The sequence below is a fragment of the Jaculus jaculus genome, chromosome 2, assembly GCF_020740685.1.
Source record: "Jaculus jaculus isolate mJacJac1 chromosome 2, mJacJac1.mat.Y.cur, whole genome shotgun sequence".
NCBI lineage: Eukaryota > Metazoa > Chordata > Mammalia > Rodentia > Dipodidae > Jaculus > Jaculus jaculus.
The window spans coordinates 45840499-45865703 of record NC_059103.1 but is presented as its reverse complement, the minus strand read 5'-3'; the positions used below and the strand labels follow the sequence as shown (position 1 = coordinate 45865703).

The window sequence follows — 25205 nt, the reverse complement described above, 5'->3', positions numbered from 1 at the left end:
GGGTCATGTTCATGCAGCCTCAGTAACCATTCAGGATCAAATCATGTCTGCATTCATTCCAACAAGTTTTGTGGTAGCCACTTGCTATCCAGCAGACATTTGTTAGATGTCTACTGTATTTGAGGACTCCTAGGTGCATGAAACAGATACAGAATCTACCATGAGCCTTCAAAGAACATCCTGTCACCTATCAAAGACCCGTGGTCTATTTAATCCCAGAATAAATGTGGACGGTGATCAGCTGGTAGGTAAAACCATCACCATCATTATCACCATCACCATCACCAACATCATCCAAGAGTTAAAGATATCACCCTGGGATGACAAGATACAATGAAAGACACATGAATGAATGCTAAGTGACAAATGGAAAAGGCTCCTGGAAGTTTGGAAAATAATGATGCTGGCAGAGAGAACTTCTGAGGCAGAATCTGTAAATAAGTATAGGAAGAGAACTAGGCTGGGATCTTGCTGTTTGAGGGAGATGCCACTCAGAAAGTTGGAATGTCATATATCATCACTATCAGCCCTACTTCACTTCAAGTACCTTCCTTTGTCCCTTCCCTGCTTTTGTCCACTTCCCTCCTGTCTACACACTTCTGCCAGACATATGACATGCTTCTGTTTTCTGAGTTTCAGTGCCATCTTCTTTAAGCCAAGGGGGCATAAGAGTCCTCCATTCATCTAACACTGATGAGTCTTTCTTGCCCTTAGTCTATTTTTCCTGCTACATATCCCTGCTCCAAGCTTGGCATGCCCATCTCTGAAGGGAAGTCTGGGCATTATATCCCCAAGGACCTCTCCGAGTCTGTAGAACTGGGAAGCTACATTTGTCGGGCTGGGATTCTGCTCAGTGGATTAACTCCTCTTCTGATCGCCAGTGGCTGTTGCCTCAGGCTTCCAGGCCCTCCCAGGAGCAGGACACTGTGGGAAGTGGACAGAAGCCTGAGCTTTGATCATGCACACAATAACTTCAGCACAGAGGCATCCATGCTAGTCGATTTTGATTATGATTGGGTTAAATGGAACAGCAGCTGCACTGGGCTGCTTTGATTCAGGCCCACTCAATAAAGAGATACACCAGCAGAGGCCAGGAGGCTGCACCATCTAGCCCCTCCCAAGCTCCATCTGTCTTCCTGCAGGGGCCCCTCCTAGTGACAGGCACTGCTCAGAGACATAAGAGGAACTTAAGCAGCTCACACAGACCCTGATTTCAGAAGCCTTGTTGCTTCCAGCTGGATTCCACATATTCTCATGGCCAGATTGCATCCTGTGCCCTTGGCCAGTTGTTCAGCCTTGTCTGCAGGACTCCTCCCTCCTCCCTCCCTCCTGTTCCATCTCTTCTCCACTCCTCTCTGTGAGAAATACAGCTTGCTCCTGCCATGTTAGCATGAATCAAGGTGTGGAGTTATGGGACATACAACCACTGCTTGGCTGAGATGAATCCCAAATGCAGCTCAAGAACTGGAGGTCCACAGAGTTGCTGACTCCACCCCTCACATAACCATGCTTTTAGATGGCCATTGGGTCTAGCAGAAACAAGAGAAATAGTCTTCAGTAACATTCTTTATTTGCGTAACAGGTATAAGTCACATTCATGCTCTCATTCTATGTTATTTATTCACAAATCCTCTCGAGTTAGCCTGTATTTAGAGACCTTCTTGAAGAAATATGGAAGCTGAAGTTCAGGTAGGTAAAGTTTTTAATAGGTACCTTCTAGTACTCATTTTGGTTCTCTATGGATCATTCTAAGCCTTGTCATATTTCCATCTAATCATCCAGCAGTTTTTCTTTCTCCTTCCTGATGATGGGTCATTGGAAGTAGTGACCTTTCCCTGTGTCTATTTTGGTATACAAATTGACCTACTCAGGGTTTAGTGAGATATGAGCAGCTGTTTTAGTCAAATTGTAAGATTCAAGATGGAGAACAGAGATTAGAGGGATTGAACCTCAAAGCCAAGACTTCTCTTGGTTGTTTGTTTTACTAATAAAATTTGACCTTGTGGTATTACATGTTTGACTAAAAGAGTTTGAAAAGCAGCAAAGAATTCCATTTCTAATGCAAGGTTCCACAGAAGAACCACGATTTCTGGCTACTTCCTTGCCATACACTCTGGAAGATAAGTTGTGGACCTTATGCTAAGGAGGCCAGTTAAATGAAGCAGAGAAAGCCGTGGTCAAGTCCCTATATGGCTCCCTCAACCTTGTCATGTTTGAGTTCATGTTTGAGGGCCACAGGCTCTGCAGGCAGAGAGGGGTGGCGAAGGACACAAAGCATACACCAACCATCTCAACTCTTGGTGTGGGGCATCATGCTCTGCCCATTTTCCCATAGAGTTGGGTTGATGACCTTGAGCTGGTCAGGTCAGGAACACAACAGTGGCATTCCAAAGACGGCTCAGATCCCACGACAAGAGTCAGTTGAGCACATCTCATTCTAATTTTTATTTTTATATTTTTAGTTTAGTGACTTCAGGGTTGTGATTACTTGAAGTTCTGAGAGTGTTTTCAGTAAATGCTTCACACCAATAGTACCCCATTCCCTAGAGAAGCAATTTCTAGAGATTTCCTCACACCTCACTGTAAGGAACAGTTACTCTCCCACTGGTACTATGTGCCCAGAGCTAAGAGCCATATTTATAGAAAGGCTTTTAAAAGCTAGATGATGGTAATAGTAAGAACCAGGGAGAAGGAACTGAAGGTACGTATCAGAAGCGGGCCAGTGTCAGGCCAGGCAGAGAGTCTTGTGTGCCCATGGATAGGACTTGAGAACAGGGGCACATAAGAGTGAAGTCCACTTCTGGGGTGGGTTCTGCGTCTAACCTCAGCCCTGAATCGTCATGTGGGATTCTCAGTCTGCCTGTTTCCTCACCTATAAAGCGGGGGGGTGGCTCTCCTCTATTTCACAGGAAGATTACATGCATATAAATGCTGTTAGTTCTTTTTCCTCAGACATAACCATGCAGATCCTCACTGCATGATGACAGAACTTGCCAAAGAACATTACTATCCCAGTGGTATCACTTCCCTGAAACACTAAATTTGGGTGTCTATTGAGAGGTTAATGGATAATGCCTTCCATCCAAAGACTGTCCCTTGGCAAGTCACAGGCATATATATATCTTTATCTATCTATCTATCTATCTATCTATCTATCTATCTATCTATTTATCTATCTATAATTTCTGTCAAATAAATGGAATCATTTCTGGCCCTGTCTGTCTTTCATTGTTGTTGAGATGGTAAAATTATGGCATTGTTTGAATTTTACCACTCTTTTTATAATAAAAATATTTAAATACTTTAAAATTGAGCAACATTCCCTGTGATTTGATTATCAGGCATACTTGCTATCTTGCATGCAATAGAGTTGAGTGAATATGCTTTACTGAAATGCAGCCCTAGGACTGGGGTGATGGCTTGGCGGTTAAGACACTTGCCTAAAAGTCTAAGGACAAAGGTTCGATTCCCCAGTGCCCACACAAGCCAGATGCACAAAGTGGTTCATGTGTCTGGGTTCATTTGCAGTGGCTGGAAATCCTGGCACACCCATTCTTTCTATCCCTATCTGCCTTACTTTCTCAAATAAATAAATATATTTTGTTAAGCAAAAGGCAGCCCTACTGACAAATTCTTAAGTATTATGTGGAAGTAAGCTTGCATATCTTATAATCAGGGGTACTTAATATTTAGGAGACCTTAGGGGAAATGGAGAAAGTGAGAATGCCTTCCCTTTAGATATGATCAAGTTTAGTGGGTGGGAACAGCTCAATTTAGCTTCCCTACACTGAAGTCTTCTTTTATACAAGAGCCAACCTTGCTTTACATAGCTTCCCAGGTAGCAAAGAACCCTCTGCTCTTCAAAATATGGGTCTCTTTCATCTTTCTCTTTGGAACTGGAATTTAATTTTTATCACAGGCCACATGTACTCCAGTTTTCCTTGCCTGTTTAGAAGTGAATCATAGAAAATGGTTGTCCTAAGAACAGTCATGGAGTGGTTATGCTATAACTGAATGATAGCAAATACTTCCCTATAGATAGAATTAAATAGAAGGTATATAGAAAGGAAAAGTAGACCTCTTACTCTAAAAGACAGGGAGAGATAAGAGCATGTCTCCTCTCATAGATTCAGGCTGTTCCAGCTGAGTTATTTTGATGAGAAGGTAACCCCTATTTCCAGTTACTTCTGTAGAAAACTGTGTTGGGTTGAGGCAGGATTGTGTGAGACACACACACACCAGCCAAGAAAAGCTACTGGTGAACCAGCTGTTTCCAGAAACCCCTTATGAAATAAAAGAGGGATGGAATTTTTCCCCCATTTTTTTTTCAAGGTAGGATTTCACTTTAGCCCAGGCTGACCAGGAGTTCACTATGTAGACTCAGGGTGGCCTTGAATTCATGGCGATCCTCCTACCTCTGCCTCCCAATTGCTAGGATTAAAGGCATGCACCACCACACCCAGCTTGGGATGGATTTTTACTGCAGTATCAATGTGTGTGTGTTGGGGGGGGGTGGGTTAGTGTGTGTTCTATAAAGCTAGGGCTGCCCCAATGTCACCATGCCAGAAACCTAGCCCTATTGCCCTATTTCCTTTGGATGTTTCGCTTGCTTTTTTAAAAAGCAGAACAAAACAAAAAGCTGGAATCATCTTTTAGAGCTGCCGCAGATCCTGCAGAATATCTTCAATGACGAAAATCCAGTTTAGAAACCATCAATTGTTTCAGCCCCCATTCCTGGAGAAGTCAGTACCTAGTCCTAGCACTTACAATGCTAACACCATGGATTCAAGAGCAGTCTTCTGTGAAAGGGATCTCAGAATGGTTTTGTGAAGGTTTTGAGTAACAGTTCAAAGAGTTTTATACGTCAATCAATAACAATGTATAAGACTCCAGGCTTAATTCCCAGGACTGCAAAATAATATTAATGTTAACAATTTAAATAGCAAGACATATAAAAAAAAAACTAGTTGTTAAGTTAAAGTAAACAAGGTAAGCAACCAAAAAACTGGTTCTGACTTCTTCAAAAGATACCTAGCAATCTTTCTTATAAAACTCTAAGCAGAGGTGTTTGGTGGGCTATATTTTAAAGTTTTGGCCTTTTGAGGTTGTTTCTTACAAAGAAGATGATGACCATTTTACTTTCAGTTCTATTTTTGATCAAGATGGTTGTTTTCCATGAGAGTCCTGCTTTCTTTGGCTCATCTCCTTTGTTTTTTTCAGGGGAAAGATTATCATTCCTAATTACACCCCTGATGGGCCTTATATAAGATTTGGTATGTTTCACATCGGTAGTAGTAACCTATATCATTGGGGAAGTGCGTAGGATTCCCATTTCTCTGTGTTGTTTTTGCATGTCCGTGTGTGTGTGTGTGTGTGTGTGTGCGCGCGCGCGTGCGTGCGTGCTCACACCCACATGTTGGTGGGCACGCATGCCCCATGTGGAGGTGAGAGGATAACCTTGGATGCCATCTTAAAGAAAATCATCCATTTCCTTTAAGACAGGATATCCCCTTGGCTTGGAGCTCACCAATTAGGCTACACTAGCAAGTCGGTGAACTTCAGGAATCTTCCTGTCTCTGCACTGGGTTTACAAACCCAAGTCTCCACATCTGACATTTTAAATGGGTGCTGGGATTGGACCCAGGTCCGCATTTTTGCCAGGCAATCACTTGACCTGCTAAGCCTTTCTCTCTATTGTTAAAAGTGATTATCATGATGTCAGTCTTCCTCAGAATGGAAATATGCCCTTCTCATTAGTGATTACATTAGTGATTACTCTTTTTTCTAAGCACCTACCTGTTGTATATCTTCACAGTTCTCTAAAAGATTACAATCTTTTCTGGGTGGAATGTGGTGACTCCTGCCAGCACTGAGGTGACTGTCAATGTCACACACATGGAGTAGTTGTGAATGAACACAGGCTTCGGTTTCACATGGAACCGCGTGTGCTCTGTGGAGCAGTCAATTATAACTGTGAGCTTTGAGATTTGATGTTGCTAGATTTCTGTTTTCTCCTGTGTCAAATGGTTTAATTGTACCAGTACTTTATGGGCTGTCTGAGATGATCTGACGTCATAAGCTGATCCCGAGAAGCATTTGGAGGTTTATAGGGATCCCCAGCATCTCAGATCTTGCCTGGGACTCTGGGACTTGGCATGGTCTTGTTTGCTTAAAAGAAACAAGAAGAGAGAGAGGGGGAAAGTGAGAGAGGTAGGGGTGATGGTGTGAAGGAATATAGGTTGCAGAGAGCAGGCTGGACCAGGGAAGCGTAGGAAATGAGTGGCGTTCACAACAGTTGTGTAGTACAGCCTTCAGGGACTCCCGGGACAGCGAGATTCAGGAGCATAATTCTTTTGGACAAAGTTCGAGTTCAGAAAAGTTTGAGGGCAAGATGAAGAGGCAGGATAATTCCCTGAGCTGCCTAAGCTGTTAAGGTTGTGCTGGCTGAGGAGAAACTGACTCCTCACTGATGGAGAGTCTTAAGAAGCCCTGCTGCCTAGAGGCCAGAGCCACCTCCTTGACCAGATACTGGGGTGATGGCAGTGTTCCTTGACTAAGCTACAGAGGAAGGTGCAAAGTGACAGACTGAGGGCTGGACACATCGTGATCTAGAGCTTTGTTATAATTCCATTTCTTCCATTTTATATTGCCGTGATCTTCGGTGTTTTATACAGACAATACGAACCTTAGCTTGCTACATTATACATTAGAAAGAAGTACTATCTTGCCATATTAGTGTGGAGATGAAGAGGGATGCTGTAGTGAAGCATCTACTTGAACGGAACAAGCAGAAGTAGGTCCTGGAAAGTCATAGTTAATTTTCATGTTACAATAGCCATGAATTCACAGTAGGTGTCTGTTTTATCTGAGGCTTCTAAAAGTGCGACTTCCTGCAACTACACGGTTCATCTATCCCTGTGCTTTGCTTGGCTCTATCCCTGTTCAATATTCACCTGTAATTGTGATTAATTGCTCCAGATTTGCCCTGGGGGAACCTCGATCCTCTGCCAAATTGCTATACTGAACAAAGCTTTTGATGCCAGTGCTTGATCGGAAACTTTGTATAGCATCTTCTGACCTCTTCATTCTCTGCCACTGAGTGAGCACATGGGTGCAAAACAGCTTCCTGGGATTTGCCAAGAAAGCTTGGAGCCATGGAAACCTATCATGTGGTCAATTGAAGGCAGAAGCTCAGTAGATGAGAAACGAGATCAAGGGTGGATATTCTCCAAAGATTCAACTTCACATGGCATGTGTCACAAGAGGGAACCTCTTTTATTGGCTTTTTACCAACTTCATACCAGCCCACAGATGCTTGCGATGTGATTTCTTAATTCTATGTGTGTGTGTGTGTGTATGTATGTATGTATGTTTGTTTGTATGTATATATGTATGTATGTATGTATGTATGTATGTATGTATGTATGTATGTATATGTGTATATGCATGTGGATGGGAGAACTATGGTGCATGTGTACAGGTCAGAGAACAACTCTGAGGCCTCTATTCTCCACTTTCTTTAAGATGGGGCCCCTTACTGCTGCAAAGAACTGCCAGACTGCAAAGGAATGCCATACTGGCCTGGGAGCTTTATGTTCTCTTTCTCCCCATTTTCATAGGTACATTGGGAACACAGATATGTGCACCCATTTACTTTGGCTCTGGGGAATTGAACCATGGGCTATATTCAGGCTAAGAAAGTTATTTTATCCACAAGACATCTCTCTAGCCTCCGGCTTCCTAATTTTGCTGAAGGAAAACACCAACATTCCTGATTGTGTTTTTGAGATGCTTCTTTCTTATTTTTAAAAAAGTATTTTATTTATTTATTTGAGAGAATCTGTTATGTGGTTCTGCCAGGACGTCTTGTCACTGCAGACAACCTCAAGCTGCATGTACAAATTGTGTATCTGGCTTTATATGGGCAGTAGGGAATTGAATTCTAGCTGTCAGGCTTTGCAAGCAAGTGCCTTTAAACCCTGAGCCATCTATCCAGCCCTAGCTGTTACTGAAACATTTATGTACTTTGCTAAACTTCAGATGAAGATATCACTGTATGGTAGTGAATGAAGGAGGAACAAGAACTTTGCCTAGGAGGAACTCATGGAAGAACTCAAAGGCTGTTTTCTTAAAAAGAGGTGTGGACATAAGTTCCATCTGCTCTTCTAAAAAGATCACTATCTTAGCATCTTCCATGTGGTGGACTAGGAAAAAAAAATCTCTTCACATTGGCACATTCTGTTTGTTTTGGGAATGCCTTGCTCACCTATATAAGGACCTTTCCCTTAAGGTATGTTTTCATGTTTTTATATTTATAAAAGTGGGTATACTATAACATAGAATCCCCATGTAAAGTACGAAGAAAAATTGTGCTGGTATAGATCAAGTGGGGTCAGGACCTAGAATTCCTCTTTTTCTTATCCACATCTCAGTCCCAAGAACCGTCTATAAAATCTGGGGCCCCTTAAGGGACAGCCATAAAATCATTTTTGTATGGAGTTCTTTGTTTCATGGTTCTTTACAAAATGTTGGAAGCATCATGGAGGACCTAAACAAGGCTCCAAAAAAGCAGCTGGGAGCTTAGGGAGTTCTGATGTCATCAAAAGGAGCATGAGGGCTGGAGAGATGGCTTAGCGGTTAAGCACTTGCCTGTAAAGCCTAAGGATACCAGTTCGAGGCTCAATTCTCCAAGACCCACATAAGCTAGATGCACAAGGGGGCACATGCATTTGGAGTTCGTTTGAAGTAGCTGGAGGCCCTGCCATGCCCATTCTTTCTCTACATATCTGCCTCTTTCTTTCTCTGTCTATCACTCTCAAATAAATAAATTAAAAATAAACATTTTTTTTTTAAGGAGCATGAGTTAGCCAGCCTGGACTGAAATGCCACTCTGCCATCTATGAATGATGAATCAGTGATCTCTTAATCCCTTTCAACCAGCTTTTCCTGAAATGCTTAATAAATGAAGATAGCTAGAATCCGCATCACCAATTTACACCTGTTTATCCATCCACACTTTCCACCCAATGCCACGCACACTGAGTGCCATGAGATATGGTTCTCTTGATTTAAGGAAATATTTATTTGAAAACATTTCTAATGGGGAGTTCAAAACACGTGGGGTGGGTTTCTGTGAACTCAGACTCTGCTCCTGGGATGCAGCCTATCTTTAATTCTCTCCTGATATACCATCTGTTAAGGGTGTATCTTTCCAAGAGTCAGGTGAAGAGAGGTCACAGGTTCCAACAGCATAAACACAGCCCATCATTTCAGTGGGGTCTAAATTACACATTCAATATGCACTTCTTTTCTGTAGGTCTAAATATTTACAGCTCTAATCAGAAAGATGGAGTTTTTTTTTAAAACAAATATTTTATTTTTGTTTATTTATTTATTTGACAGAGAAAGAGGGATAGAATGAGAGAATGGGCATGCTGGAGTCTCCAGCCACTGCAAACGAACTCCAGAAACATGTGTCCCCTTGTGCATCTGGATAACGCAGGTCCTGGGAAATTGAACCTGGGTCCTTTGGCTTTGCAGGCAAAAGCCTTAACTGCTAAACCATCCCTCCAGCCCAAGTTTGAGCTTTAATGACATTTCTAACCCAGGAGATGTTTTGCACAGCAACTAAGTATATACAATTCCTAGGCAGGGCTATACATGGGCTCTTTAAATAATAATTGTGGAAGCTGTTTGGGTTGCATCTCTGTGGAGTCAGAAGGCTTGGTTATAGAGCTTACCTATAAACATAGAATTCTATCATTTAAAACATGACAAATGTCAAATATATACAATCAAGATCAGACCTGCTTTGAATCAAATTCCAAGGTGCCATTTAGTCAACTTTGGCTAGGTATTTTGAAAGCTGAAGGGATTTAGAAAAAGGATTTAGAAAAAGCCCTACTAAGATGGTAGCAACAACTGTATAACTTGCTTCCTGGGCGTGTAGAAAGCCAGCCTTGGTCTCTGTACTATGCACACCAAATGTTTGGTGCCTTTTGAATTGGAAAGCTCTGTACTTTTCAGATGTGAAATTAACTTCTGCTTCAGCGAGATGGTAAATTCATGTGGAAACTCAAGTAGCCTTTCATACAAATTTCTATTTTTAAACCAATAATGAAATCACTATCCTCCCCTCTGGCATTCAGAGCTATGGACAAGGGCTTAAAGAGAATTTTGTATTCAGGGGAGAGTTGTTCAAAAGAGGGAAGCAGGCAGACTAACTATTGTCTCCTTACACCTCTCTTTTATTCCTGAGCTGAAAATGACAATTTGGAATTCTAGAAGACTATAGCCAGAGGGAACATGGAATTAATTATGAAGGTAGTAAAATGTCCAAGCAGGTCTGGTGATTCAGAAACAAATCCTATAGTGAGGTGTGGGTGGCAAGCCAGAACTAGAACACACGTTTTCTACATGTGTATCTGTTGCAGTCAGGTTCGCATTGCTGGTAGAAATCACCCGACTAAGAGAAGCTTGTGGGGGAAAAAAGGGTTTATTTTGGCTTACAGACTCGAGGGGAAGCTCCATGATGGCAGAGGAAATTTATGGCATGAGCAGAGGCTGGACCTCATCCCCTGGACAATATCAGGTGGACAGCAGGAACAGGACAGTGTACCAAATACTGGCATGAGGAAACGGGCTATAACACCCATAATCCCACCCCCAACAGTACACTGCCTTCAGGAGGCGTTAATTACAAATCTCTGTCAGCTGGGAACCTAGCATTCAGAACACCTAAGTTTATGAGGGACACCTAAATCAAACCACCACAGTATCTAATGACCTTTGATATATTTGTCGTCCTTCTGCAGAGTAGCAACCAGTTGGTTCCACTTCATCTTTTTCATTCCAGGGTTCACATTTCCCCTGTGCTTCTGGTGGAATTGTGAACTTCCTAATGGTTGGTACTCCAGAGCTTGTTGATGGCATTTCTCTCCTCCTACATCTTGATCCCCTGTCATGCTTATAGTTCATTCTGCTGCTCCTTTCAGAGTCCCCTAGCCTCAACTCCTTCACCTAACTGGACATCTAAAACTTTCTTTTGCTTATATACATGGGATTGCATTCGTTGCTCCGGACTCTCTTAGAGCATGCCATTTCATCTTTCACCACTTCAGATTCCCTTCATGAGAAAGAGAGAGGTGATAGTTCTTCTCCAGCATCCTCAAATGCACGCTGGGTATTTGTCTTAGTGTGTCAGGACATTGCCTTGCACATAACTGTTCCAGTCATTTTTGCGGGGGAGTGGAATATGACTCAGATTCTCTCCTAGAGTCAAGGGCAGAGGCAAGTGACACTTCATAAAATACAGAAACAAAGACCCTTTCCCCAGGAAATGGAAAAGATGAAGGAAGAACAGCTGAAAAGATGGGTGGTTAGGTAGAAGAATGTTTAATGGAAGGATGATGTCTTTCAAGGAATATCTGAACAAGCATCATTTGTTCTCTCCAGGGCTATTTTTGCTAAATTCCTTTACTTACCTAACTGTGTGCCTACCCACTGGTGTTACCTATCAGCCTCTCTTTCTCTTACCTACAAAGAATAGAAATGCATGGGAAAACTGAATGACATGCAGTGTTCCATGATTACCAGGCTTCAGTTCGTCTGTCTTTGTGTCGGCGAGGCTGAGGTTCCTTTGGTCAGGTGTCCAGCATGATGCATGTCTTTCTCTCTTCCTCTCTCTCTGCAGTTTCCTTCCCAGACACAAGTCGTGGTTCATTCTGTGAGATGGATGGGAACATGTTCGACTTTACTCTATCTTAGTGTGCTTCCAACTGTCAGTAATGGTCCAGAATAAGGGAACAGTTCTCTGGGGCAGGAGGACACAGGGAGAGAAAGGGTGTTGCACCCTCCTCTCACATGGGACGCTTTAGGAATTATAGGGTTTTTCAGGTAAGAGGACAGCTGTTTGGGGAAACAGTCCTAGGCCCAAGATGGCCACATAGGCTTGCTAGTTGCAGCATTGTGGGTGATTTGGGGGAGGGAAGCGCATGCAGATGCTCATTCACAAAGAAGAATGGGAGTGCAGAGGGTTTTGCTTGGGAAGCTGAACAGATTTCTCTTCTCACCTCTGTAAAGGCCTGGCAGCTCCCTTCATCTTCCTTCAACCCTTGGAGAGCCAGAAAAAAAGAAAAAGTAATACCACACTCAATTTATGCCAAGAGAGAAACTAGAGCTCTTTAAAACTGGAAGACAGGGTCATCCTCCTAATATTTGCATGTGAACTGCTCCTGAGAGCCGTAGGATGTGTCAGGAATGAGATTGGACTGAGCAGAGACCCAGGATTGTTTTCCCCATCCACCCAGGAGAGGAGAGAATTTTCTCTTTCTTGTGCCTTTCAAACAAAATTCTGTCTGCCCTCTTCCCCACATCTGCTCAGTCCTCTGGCTGCCAATGGGACAGACATTTAGCCATCCTGGGAAAAGACAAGAGTATTCTCATTAACTTTACCTTGGTTGAAGTCTCCAGATCCAGGGTAGATTTCACTTTCCTTTCTCCCGGCCTGCCTGTCTTGGATCCCTCCTCACACAGAGAGGCTGCCATGGTCATTGAATGATTTCCCACTGGGACAGGGTCATAGAAGGAGGGGGGAATAGGGAAGTACCTGGAGGATCTGAGCTTTCTGAAACGTTTACTTTAGAGTAAACTTATCTCATCTTGTCCCTGCCTTGGTTTCCTCTAAATTCCTGAGCATTTTTGTCTTATCTTTATGACAAAAGTCAGGAGCTAGTGCTGTCTGGCGATTAGGGTTCTGTTGGACTGGAGCTGGTCACCCAAATATGCTATGAAGAGAGGCTGAAGGCTAGGCAACACTCAGGCCTTCTGTGAGCTAGCAGTGGGATTCTGAAACTGTCACTCATCCACTTCTCTTTCTAAAATGCTAGAGTTTGATTTTTATTTTAGTGATGGAATGTTTGCTGTCAAGTGAAATTTTATTCAAGAAATGAGAGAGAAGAACCAGTCTGGTTGAAGGGAGGGAAGGGGGCTCAGAGGGACCCACCCTTCTCCTTTTTCCTCACTCCCAGTTTCCTAACAGATATAGCTTCTGATGAAACAATACCCTCATCTCTTGTAAGGACCTTTACCAGGCTGACTCAGGTCCTAATGTCAAGACTAAAATTCTTTTGTGAGTCCAGGTTCAGGAAGTCTGTGATTTTTGAAATGTGACAGGACTTTCTGGTTCTATAGTTCTTTTTTTGTATATTTTATTTTGTCTGAGAGAGAGAAAGGGGGAGAGAGAGAGAGAGAGAGAGAGAGAGAGAGAGAGAGAGAGAGAGAGGGAGGGAGAGAGAGAGAATAGGCACACCTGGACCTCCTGCCACAGTAAATGATCTCCAGACACATGCTCCACTCTCCACTCTGTTGGCCTAGCTTTATTTACGAACTGGGGAATCCAACCTGGGCTGTCAGGCAGGTTATTTGGCTTTGAAAGCAAGCATCTTTAACCACTAAGGCATCTCTCAAGCTCTGGTCCTGCACTTCTAATTGACACATGAGCACCCCACTTAAATTCCCGAGGGTTCACTTTTACATTTCCGAGTGCAGAATAACCATCCTCTTTGGGAAGTGTTTGAGACACAAGATTGCACTTTGCCCAAAGGCTCTTGCATTTGGTCGTAGCCCAGTTAGAACCCAGGAGCCCGTCGGGAAATGGTTCTCCATGGTGTGGGAGGTAAGATGGACTTCTAATACTGTTTTTTCAGCACTCATTTAAAGGAGAGGAATACCTTTTTCTGTCTCCAGGCCAGATAAACTTTCAATTCCTTCTCAGTAACTATGAGCAAAATACTCAGTGTTTCCAAGGCAAAGGGATTTAGAAACTTTAAAAGTTTCTACAATCCCTGATTTTACCTCCACATCTTCCCATTCAGTAAGGATCAGCAGAAGCATTTGGACTGTGATGGGTGCATTTAACATATTGCTGTTTCACAAGCAGTGAATAAGATCCCTTTCTCTGCTTGTGGTGGGTTCACTTGTATCCAGTGTTTCATTTCATAGTATTCTTTCTTAAACATAACTTCTGACTTTTACACTGAAGTGTGAGTCTATAACCTCAGATATAACAGACAGAAGCCTGTTCTTATGGTAGGAGTTATTAATTTATTCACACTTTGGAGTGCTTCAGTGCTGAGTGTCATTTCCTTTTGTTGGCTTGAAACATGTCTTCAGCTGCCTCTAACATTTCCGTTTTCCACACCCTGCAATCGAATCATTCTTGTCCTCACCTCAGGGTTGACAATCTCTCAGACATCCCTTTCAAGTCATTTGGCCAACAGGTTATTCAGTGATTAATTGCATGTTCAGACTCTTTCCAATCCATTGAAATGTGCAGGACCTGCATAAGGTAGTGGGTTACCCCTGCTTCAATAGACATACTCATGTGAACCGTGTTCTTGTCAGGACAAAAGGCAAAATATGTATATATGTATATGTGTATGTATATGTGTATACAACAAAATATGTATATGTGTATACAACAGAACAAAATGGAAATTTAAAGAACTAAGAACTAAGCTTCACATATCTGACTTGGGGTTTCCAGGGAGGGAGGTATTAATGCTAACACTGCAAATGAGAAAAGCGACAAATCATCGCAAACATGTTCAATGTCTATTTCCACACAAACAGTGCACCTGGGCATGTAGCGGTTCCTCCACCGCTGACATGAAGAAATGATGCACATTTTGAGATGCTTTGAACAAACTTGTCATTTATTTCTAAGTGGTGGTACCTCAGGTCTAGAAAGAACTATACATCTTGGTCCCATGCCTCCTACTTGCCTGGTGAGTCCTGTTGGATGGAGGTGGTGGAAGAATATCTGCTGGCTATACTCCCAGGGCCTGAAGAATTCATGTTATGATTCCTATATGCTAACACATCCGGTGCCTACATCCCTGAAGAGATCATTCCCATGGCCAGAACTCACCCTAGCTATCTGTCTCTGCTCTCCCAGTGCTGTGATCAAATTAGAGGCTTAGAATGTATTGCTATATTTTAATGAGAGGATGGTCATTACCAATGAGAGGAAGGGTTCCTTGAGGGTCATTCATCAGTACACAAGCATCATGTTACTGCACAGGGCTCATTTGACTAATATCCTGGTACTCTACTCAGCTTTTTAATTCTTTTAATGGCATGTCTCTCTACAAATGGCCTGCAATGTGCTGTAATTTGGGGGAATCTTACTAGAGAAGAAAAATCTGGAGATCTGGGAAACTGTTCGCTTGAGAATTAAACCCCAAATGCACGAATTACCAGTGTGACCTAGAAAATATTACGTTGCTTTAAGCAATTTTTCCAAAGGTACAGTGGAGATACTTTCTATCTCAAGAGGAATTTGTGGGCATTAGAAAAGGGGACAAATTAGAACAAAGCATAATGACACATGCATATGTGTGAAAATGCCACAGTGAATCCCATTATTTTGTATGCTAATTTAAAAATTAATAAATAAGCTAGGCGTGGTTACACACACCTTTAACCCCAGCACTCGGGAGGCAGAGGTAGGAGAATTGCCATGAGTTCGAGGCCACCATGAGACTAAAGAGTGAAGTCCAGGTCAGCCTGGGCTAGAGTGAGAACCTACCTTGAAATAATAATAATAAATAAAATAAAAATTAATAATAAAGATATATATGGCAGCAACCAATGAGCCAGGGACACAGGTGATCCTCATTGTATTATTGTTATTCACTCCCTGTGTTCTGAGGAGGATGTGGCTAGTGTCCATAAATGTTAATGGCGGCACACTGGGTTAGGATTGGCATGTCTCTTCCCATGCCTTCACAACCCTACCTTGAGTTTACTGGCTTTTTTTGTTTGTTTGTTTGTTTGTTTTGCCAAATCTGAGACACTGTCTCTATATTCTACCTCTGCTGATGTGTGCATGTCTGGTCTGTTACTCAACTTGGGGATCTTAAAGATTGGCACAGAGTTTTGGGTGTTTTTTGAGAATTAGCATGACAGGGCCTCAGCCACTGCAATTGAACTCCAGATGCTCGTGCCTAATGGACATGTGCGACCTTGTACTTGCTTCACCTTTGTGCATATGGCTTATGTGGGATCTGGAGAGCTGAACATGGGTCCTTGGCTTTGAAGGCAAGTGCCTTAATCACTAAGCCATCTCTCCAGCCCAGGGACAGAGTCTTAATCATGATGCATGGCTGTTATTCCTGAGCAGAGAGACTAAAAGGCTATTACTTAGCTGATTCATCACAAGTAGAGGGGCCACCCTGGGGTTTTGTCAGGATGGGAATCCAGCCCTTGGGAAAGACTGAGGGAAATGAGAAAGCAAGCTCCACCCCTGCTCAGACACCATTCAGGGGTCCTTTTTGGCAGAGTCAATAGGGAAGCTATTCCACTAAGCAGGAGACACTGGAGCCTGGCAAAATGGCTTTGGGTCTCGAATGAAACAAGACATTGTTAGATCAAATGTGAAATATTTCCTATTTTTCACAAATGCTCTCCAGACCTAACAATGTCTACCATCACACTCTTTGACTAAAAATAATCATTTTCCCTTATTCTCTTTATCTTACCCTTTCATGGCATTTAACTTAATAGAGAAAACCTGTGATTGTTTCATTAAGTTTATGCTTTTGAGGGTTTTCTGGTGCCAAGCCCTGCAGATGATTAAAAAATACTTAAAACCTTAATCTTCAATATTGACATAAATAGAGAGGTGCCGTGTATGTTTGTGTGTGTGTGTGTGTGTGTGTGTGTGTGTGTTTGTGTGTGTGTGTGCGTTCCCATATTCCACATGATTGTTGGAAGCAAAAGCTATGAACACCTTAACAGTACATATAATCACAGGACACATGATGAAGATAATCTAACCATATGCAGATGGGAAGAAGAAAGGGTCGATTTTACAGGGCTGAATTTTGAAAAGAAAAGAAAAAGCCTGCTAGAGATGGGTCTTTATCTGAAAGAGCAGTTCTTAATTTGCTATCTCACAGGCTACTTTGTCAGTAGGAAGAAAATCAGGGGCTCTCTTCCTAAGGAAACACACGCATCCGTCCACTTCCATAATGGTACTTTACAATGCCAAGGAGCCATGGAGCTCCAACTGTAGTCAGATTTCAGCCACTGTGAATAAGTAGCAGCAGAAAGAAGGAATGTAGAAGGAACCAAGAGGGTGGCGACACAATCAGAGGAGCAGGGGACACACAGTAGGTAGGTTATCACATCCAGAATCCTTGCTAAGACATCACACTTGCTCTGTGACTATCCTTTCTGAGCTCCCAACTGTGTTATGGAAATCACGGCAGGCCAGTTGCCTTGGGGGGGTATGCTGTATGCAAAGTTTGAGAAGAATTACTGAGCAATATTTCCTTATTCTTTTCTAGCTCCTCACAACCAGTGACCTTGCAGCCAGTGACCTCAAAGGATTTCAGCCACAGGTGAGTCTCTCTTACGCTTTTTCGAAGTTTGAGAGTGATACGTTCTGCAGTTTGGTTGTGAGCAAACAAACATGGCACCTAGATAAAAAAACAATGTTGTCACCTTGGGACTCCAGTGCCTCTGACTCTAAGTACCAACCTGAGAGTGATTTGGCTCTTGTTTGTTCTCTTCAGCTCTTGTCTTTTCCCATCTCAAACAAAACAGCTACTTTCCATTGTCACATTCTTAGTATGTTTTGGTGAAATATACCCCAAACCCACCTAGCTCAAGAAGCTAAGGATATTGTATTGACAGATTCGGAAAGGGTTGAACAAGAAGGCAGAGAGTGGAATTGTGCTACCCCCTCCCCCTAACTCTTTTAGGAGAAATGGTCGTGTTTCTGTAATCATGTGTAAATACCTGGTTGCAGGCGGTCAGGTGGCCAGATTAATCTTGGACTCCTGAAGAGGCTGACAGTTGAGTTGTGCCGATCTTGGTTAGCAAATGGACCACTTTTATCTTTGAGCCGAGGGCTACTTGAAGGTCGTGGATGCGGACAGCAAGAGGGCACAGGCTGCAAGTTTCTGGGGATATGCGTGGCAGGGGAGAAGAAGGCAAACAGAAATAGGGACAGACAGTGGGTAGTGAGGGACTGCAGGAGGGTAACTGAGTGAAAACCAAATCTGAAGATCAGCTGGGGGGGGGGGGTCTTTCTGTTGGGGCTACTGTGAAGTTTGAACAGCAGATACCAAGTAAGTTTCTCTTTCCAGTCATTGAAAAGTGATAAGGAACTAAGTATCTACTCAGATGCTTGAACAAACTTCCAGTGGCTCTAAAGGAATGTGAAACAAAATCAAAATAAATATCAGCATTCAACCCCAGCCCAATCATTGGCGTATCTCACTCCCATACAGTTAAAAAAAAAAAACAACCCTATATTAAAAAAGGGTAGCAAAGATTTTGTGAGGCGTGTTTATAGAAGAAGTATGTAAATATATATGTGAGATAGTATGTGTGTTACATGTCAGTGTGTGATAATCTTTACATGGGTATAAGTGCATATGGGGGTGGGAGAGAGGTTTAGGCCTGGCATCTTTCTGGTGTGATTGTATTCTTTCCATTTTGACATATATTGCTTGCTATTATGTTTAAAAAGCTTTCATAAATGAAAGGTAGACACATTTGAATCTTGTCTATTACTTCTTGTATCTATCTATCTATCTATCTATCTATCTATCTATCTATCTATCTATCTATATTTTATTTATGAGAGAGAAAGAGAACAAGAAAGAAAGAAAGAGAGAATTGACATGTCAGGGCCTCTTACCTCTATAAATGAACTCCAGACACATATGCCCCTTTGTGCATCTGGCTTTATGTGGGTACTGAGGAATCAAACCTTTACCAGCATGCTTCATAAGCAAGGGCATTTTGACCACTGAGCCATCTCTGCAGCCCTTGTCCATTACTTCTGAAATCAGGATCCTAGGGAGGAAATCACATCCCTCACACACATTCCCACAATCTTCAGTGGTCCATGTGTACATCACCCTCTCTAAGACTGGAAGCATCGACATACAGTTTCAACCTCCCAGGACCCTGCTTCTAAGGCCAGGAAGACACGGGATTCCTATAGGCAGCACACCATGCCTAGATCAACTTTAACATCTCAGTGCTATTCCTAAATCCAAAAGGCCCTGGGTGTGTTTCAAGTCAACATCAGCCTTTGGTTACTTTTCTAAATAGAAGCAAAAAATCTGCCCACATATTGTGAGCTGCTCTCTCCATCCCCAGGGCACCAAATTGTTAGTTTTTGTTGTTGTTTTTCCCCTGGTCTCTGGGTTTCGGATGAACCTCATGCTTCCTGAGGTCTGCAATAATTCATGGGTGTGTTCCCTTCCAGGAACTGTCACCAACTGTCAAGTGAAGCCCAGGAGGACCCCTCCCTGGGTGCTTGTGACTGGCCTCTCAGCTTTTTGTGGTCCACCTTTGCTTGGCTGTGGAGGGTTTTGTTCTTGCTTAATGCCTGCTGCTATGGAAACCTCTTAAAGAACAGCCATGATTTCTCTCTCAGCTTTGATGGCTTTGAAAGAGTCCAGAGTGGTGGCTGGATTGGGCTGTGCCATTCTGTTTGGGCCTGTCTCTCTGCATCCATATAGAACCGAGAAAGACAAAGGGTGCCTTTAGGAAAGGAAGTGAACTTTCCTTACCTGTTGATTTCCAAAGATACCCAACGCAATCTTGGAAACGATCATGTGACTTGGGGGCTAGGACCAGGATGCCCATGATTTCTAAGCTGCTGTACTTTAGAGATGGGTGGTCTTCTCAGAGGTACTGAGGTTGGCCTCTGGACCACAAGGCAGACCTCTCCTCAAATGAAACCTAGGGCTGGCGAGCGTGACATATTCTCAGGAAGTGCTAGAAGCACAGCTGTAAAAGCTCCAGAAATTCATACCTTAACCACCTTGTCTTTTGTGTTTTCTTTGGTTCCCCTCCTCTACCATATGCATTTCCTTTTATCTTCTAATATCTTACTCTTACCTTCTGAAACAGCTGACACACTTGAGGGCCATCCTTTTCTGGTCTTTGATAACTGGAAATAAGGCTCACCATCTCCATCTCCAACCATGAGAGGATTAAGAGCCTGCACTGATTCTCCTTAGAAAACTCAATTACCATATTTTTCCTCTCTATTTTTCTTTGTACACCTCCTCCCTCCAATATAAAAGGTGTAAGTAGAAATTTGGAATGCACAGAAAATATAAATTTGCTTTTTTTCCACATAATAAACATAAATGATTTTAGGGAATAAGTCTTAGACTGTTTGCTCTATATAGACATGTATGTCTATTGGGTTCAAATTGTTGGTATATACTATTTTTTGTTATTATTGCCGTTCTGTTATTGCTATTGTTACCTTTAACCACTAAGCCATCTCTTCAGCCCCATAGTTTCCTTTCTCATCTCATTGGAAAGTCATCTTGCAGCTGGTTCCTTTTTGCACTAGATGCTAGTACCTTATTCATTTGACATTTCCTGCTTTTTGTCAGCTGTGATTTCCAAAGAATATCTCAGTTAGGTGCAAAGACCCAGTATCCTTATTTAGGACAAAAGTAACATTCAACACTTGCTATTTATTTTATTTATTTCTGTGTTCCTCTAAAGAGTGTAGATTACAAACATTGTAGATTCAAGTTCCCACAAGCTTATGTCATGCTTACAGAGGCCAAGTGAGAATATGTTTAAAAGGAAATTACTTATATGGGAACAAAATCAGATGACAGCTCTCCATAGATAGCCAGTGTTGGAGAAAAACAAAACAAAACAGAATATCAAAAAGCAAGTGATGTTACAGAAAAGCATCAGCTATAGCCAAAAGTGTAGACTGAAAGTCTTGGTCTGTCCTTGTTGTAAACGCTATCATCTCATATCATCTCAAAGGAGAAGTTCTTCCTTTAGGGCAAATAGAGTCATTCTTTAAGGGTGAGACAAGTGTAAGAATTGCATATGAATGATAGTGATTTTTAATGAATTTCTTTTTTATTTCCATCTGGTGCTGAGGACTGAACACAAGGCCTTGCTCTTTCTAGGCAAGCACTCATCCACTGAGCTAAATCCCCACACCATTTAATGAGTTTCTAAAATGTTAATTGCTATAGTTGTCAAGGGCACACTCCAGTGAAAGCTGAAAAGAGAACAAATTGGAGCATGCAGGGAACATGTTAGTGTGGAGAACACAGCCCCGTGTTCTTTTACTTGGTCAATATTTCATTCAACAGGCACCTATGGGGTAGCTTTGCATAAGGCTCCCTGCTATGAACAAACATCGTGACACTGCTCCCCCTTACAAGTTCTAGGTTAAATAATGTGCTGCCAAAAATATTATCCTTGGGACTTTGGGAAAGTCACCTAATGATTTTGATATGATTGTTCTTATGAGGCAAGAAGTCAAAATATTATATGGCTCATCTGACTAATTTTGTGGAAATCAAATAGAGTAATATGTGTACAAGCAACGTAGTAGGAGGCCTGGCCTGAACAGTGAGATCAGATTTTTTTTTTTTCCATGAGAGAAGTGCAGGTTAAATTTATCAAAAGTTCAGATGAAGGGCTGGAGAGATGGCTTAGTGGTTAAGCACTTGCCTGTGAAGCGTAAGGTCCATGGTTCAAGGCTCAATTACCCAGGACCCACGTAAGCCAGATGCACAAGGTGGCCCATGCATCTGGAATTCTTTTGCAGTGGCTGAAGGCCCTGGCACACACATTCTTTCTTTATCTATCTGCCTCTTTCTCTTTCTGTCTGTGACTCTCAAATAAATACATAAAAAATAATAAAAAAAATTCAGGTGAAGAGTCAAGTGTGTCTGTGTAGAAAAAGCATGAAAGTCTTTCTAGCAGAAGTGTCAATCATCTGAGGCAAGACAGAAGAGAAAAAGTGACTCTGTAACCTTATCCTAGGACAAGGGAAGCTATATGCAGGCCAGGACTAGAGGGGTATGCATGGGGTGTGTTTTAGAGATATTGAGGGGAGGCAGTTTAATTTCTCTGCCTAGCTCAGAAGGAGCATGGTGTAAAATTACTTGGAAATTAGAGTATGGATAAATTTTAGGTTTTCAAAGTCTAGAAAAAATAGACCTAAACAAAGCTATTTAAAAATTTTCAAATGGGGCTGGAGAGATGGCTTAGCAGTTAAGCGCTTGCCTGTGAAGCCTAAGGACCCTGGTTCGAGGCTCGGTTCCCCAGGTCCCATGTTAGCCAGATGCACAAGGGGGTGCATGCGTCTGGAGTTCGTTTGCAGAGGCTGGAAGCCCTGGCACGCCCATTCTCTCTCTCTCCCTCTATCTGTCTTTCTCTCTGTGTCTGTCGCTCTCAAATAAATAAATAAAAAATTTAAAAAAAATTTTCATATGTACCCAAAAATAGGCACAAAAGTATGGTATACATGATATAACTTCACTGTTCCATTTAAAAAGCCTTAGTAGGGCTGCAGATGGGCTTAGCAGTTAAGGTGCTTGCCTGCAAAGCCAAAGGACCCAGGTTTAAATCTAAAGGACCCACATAAGCCAGATGAACAAGGTGGTGCATGCATCTGGAGTTCATTTGCGGTTGCTAGAGTGCCTGACGTGTCCATTCTCTCTCTCTCTGCCTCTTTCTCTCTTTCTTAAATAAATAAATAAATGGAAAATCATTTTCAAAACCCTTAATAGCCAGCATTTGTTGATTTCTGTGGAGTACATATCCTTCTCATCAACAACTTTAAGCTCCATTGTCTTAACATTCATTCACAAAATCATTAGCAGCTAACTATCCAGAGCTGATATAAAAGGACCGCACACACCACTGGGTCAACTTCAATCATTCGTACCTTTTTTGTCTGTATTCCCTTTTAGTTTGTCTTTTTCACTTTATTTATGGAAATTATTTTCAAACAAACCATAATAATCATGTTGTTTTTACTAATAAATACTTGAGTAAATGTTTCTAACACCTAAAGACATTAAAAAGAACCATATGCCATTGTCACACCTATCAAAATTAACAGTGATTCCTTAGTATTCCTAATATTTTGCTCATGTTTGGACCCTTTTTATTTAAACAACATTTAGTGGAAGTCATTGAAAGTTTGAAGACATACATGAGTTAGTAGAATGCTTCTTTTTTTTTTTAATTTTTTATTTATTTGAGAGTGACAGACACAGAGAGAAAGACAGATAGAGGGGGAGAGAGAGAATGGGCGCACCAGGCTTCCAGCCTCTGCAAACAAACTCCAGACGTGTGCGCCCCCTTTTGCATCTGGCTAACGTGGGACCTGGGGAACCGAGCCTCAAACTGGGGTCCGTAGGCTTCACAGGCAAGCGCTTAACCACTAAGCCATCTCTCCAGCCCGAATGCTTCTTTTAGAAGGTATGATGAGATAATGAGGGAACCAAGCAATGAGATTGCACCTTGGATCTATGTAAGAAAGCATGGTGAATGGAGCTGAACTGGGAGCAGTAGAGAAGAACCTGAGAAAAGGAAATTAAGAATCTGGAGGCAGGGTCAGTGATTGGCTGGCTGGTGAAGTCAGGATGCTATTAACTAAAAATAACAGCCAAGAGAAAGTGTGGTATTCCCTCCTGGGTGAAGAATGATTGCAGACTGGGCCATAAAGGAGATGAGCTTGGTCCTCTTTGAGCAAAGCCATCCTTTGTTTTTCTCGGGTACCACAATCCTCCTACTCAGTTGATCACCGGATCACAATCCTCTTCATCAGGTCTTAGACTCCTTAAGTCCTGGCCCAGTACATTTTTGCAGAACAAACAAATGTTGACGAGGAGATGCTTGTCCTTATGAAGGTCTGATGGGAGGTCTGACTACAGTTTCTGAGTAGAAAGAGACAGTATGTGTTTATCCCTCAATGAAGATGTAGGAGTAGGAATACGGAGCAAGGCCCTGGCTTTGGCCCCATGTCTTTGGGGTTGTATGCGCATGTGTTATACATGCAGATATGTGTGCACAGATGTGCGTGTGTGCAGAGGACATGAGTCACCCTTCGCTATCACTCTTCTACCATATTTTCTTGACTCAGGGTCTCTCACTGAGCCGGGAAGTCCCCATTTTTCTGTTAGACTGGCTGAGCAGCAAGCTCCAGCAATCCTCTTGCCTTTGCTTCTCTTCAGGGCTTATAGTCATGTGGTGCCATACACTCCTGCATTTTTTCTGTGGGATGCAACTCTCAGGTTCTATGATGTTTAGCAAATGTTCTTACCTACTCAGCCATCTCCCCAGTCCCATGTTTTGGGCACCTGTAGGCAATGGGTGAGTATTCCTACAGTAAGAAAGCAGATGCAGCTAAAGTGTTAAGACTTATGAATGCTCCTCTACTTGACATGAAATGTGAGTTTACATATTGCTTATTCGTCTAGGGTTGATTTTGTTTACCAGACAGAATCCCTTTTCTCTGACTTGACTCTGAATGGGCATCAACTGTCCATAAATTCAGTGTCAACAGATAAAAATATTAAATCAGTAGCTCTGCAGTCTCCAGAGAACCCAGTCCCCTTTTGGCCTCAAGCAAGGTGTGTATGCATGTGTTCATACTACCTCTGCTTAGATACCCACATGCCGGGACTTCCCCCAGGTATGTGATAGTCTGGAAGGTGCTATTTGAGCATTGCCCATGTTATTTCATTTAACTCTTACAATGATTTGTGAAATCTGATGGTGTTTGACAAGTCAGCTTGTGGAGACACAGAGAACCAAAGGTCACAAAGCACATAAATGCCAAATTGATGTTTGAACCCAGGGGATCCACATCAGTGTCCTTGTCCACTTTTGAGCTCCACTTGGAATGGGTAAGATCATCCAGATATAGTCTGATCATTAGTGAGTCCTTGACAAGCAGCGCCATCTTTGTATTTTTGTTTATTTTATTATATTGAGGTGTTTTATTGGCATCTCAGAGTAATATAAAGAATCACTGCAAAGCATTTTGAATCCTTCCCATGTGGGCCAAAACAAAAACAAACAAACAAACAAAAAAAAAAAATTTTGCTATTCTCATTTCCTTTCTTGGCTAAACTCCCCAGGGGAGAGTGATAGAAGTGTCTGTAGTATGTGGCCCTTCTAGAGAGGAAGGCATGGAAGTGAGGCAGCAGTAGGCAATGTAAGACATGCAGCCATAAGGAGACACATTGACTTGTTTCCTTTCAAGAAGTGTCGATCCAAAGACAGACAGTGCATAAGCAAGCCCTGCTTCTAGTGCCATTTTGCTCTGCCCACCATCACCACCTCCCCACACCCACATTAACACTGAAGGACATGGCCCAGTTGAGGATGAC

General features: G+C 42.3%; 1 protein-coding gene across 1 annotated transcript in view; it reads left to right on the top strand.

The window, feature by feature from the left end:
• Setbp1 (SET binding protein 1) overlaps positions 1 to 25205 on the top strand; it is a 404432-nt gene that overhangs the window by 183627 nt on the left and 195600 nt on the right. Inside the window, exon 3 of the mRNA XM_004656502.2 lies at positions 17352 to 17405. Coding sequence (XP_004656559.2) covers positions 17352 to 17405 — 54 coding nt within the window. The remainder of the gene's footprint in view (positions 1 to 17351; positions 17406 to 25205) is intronic.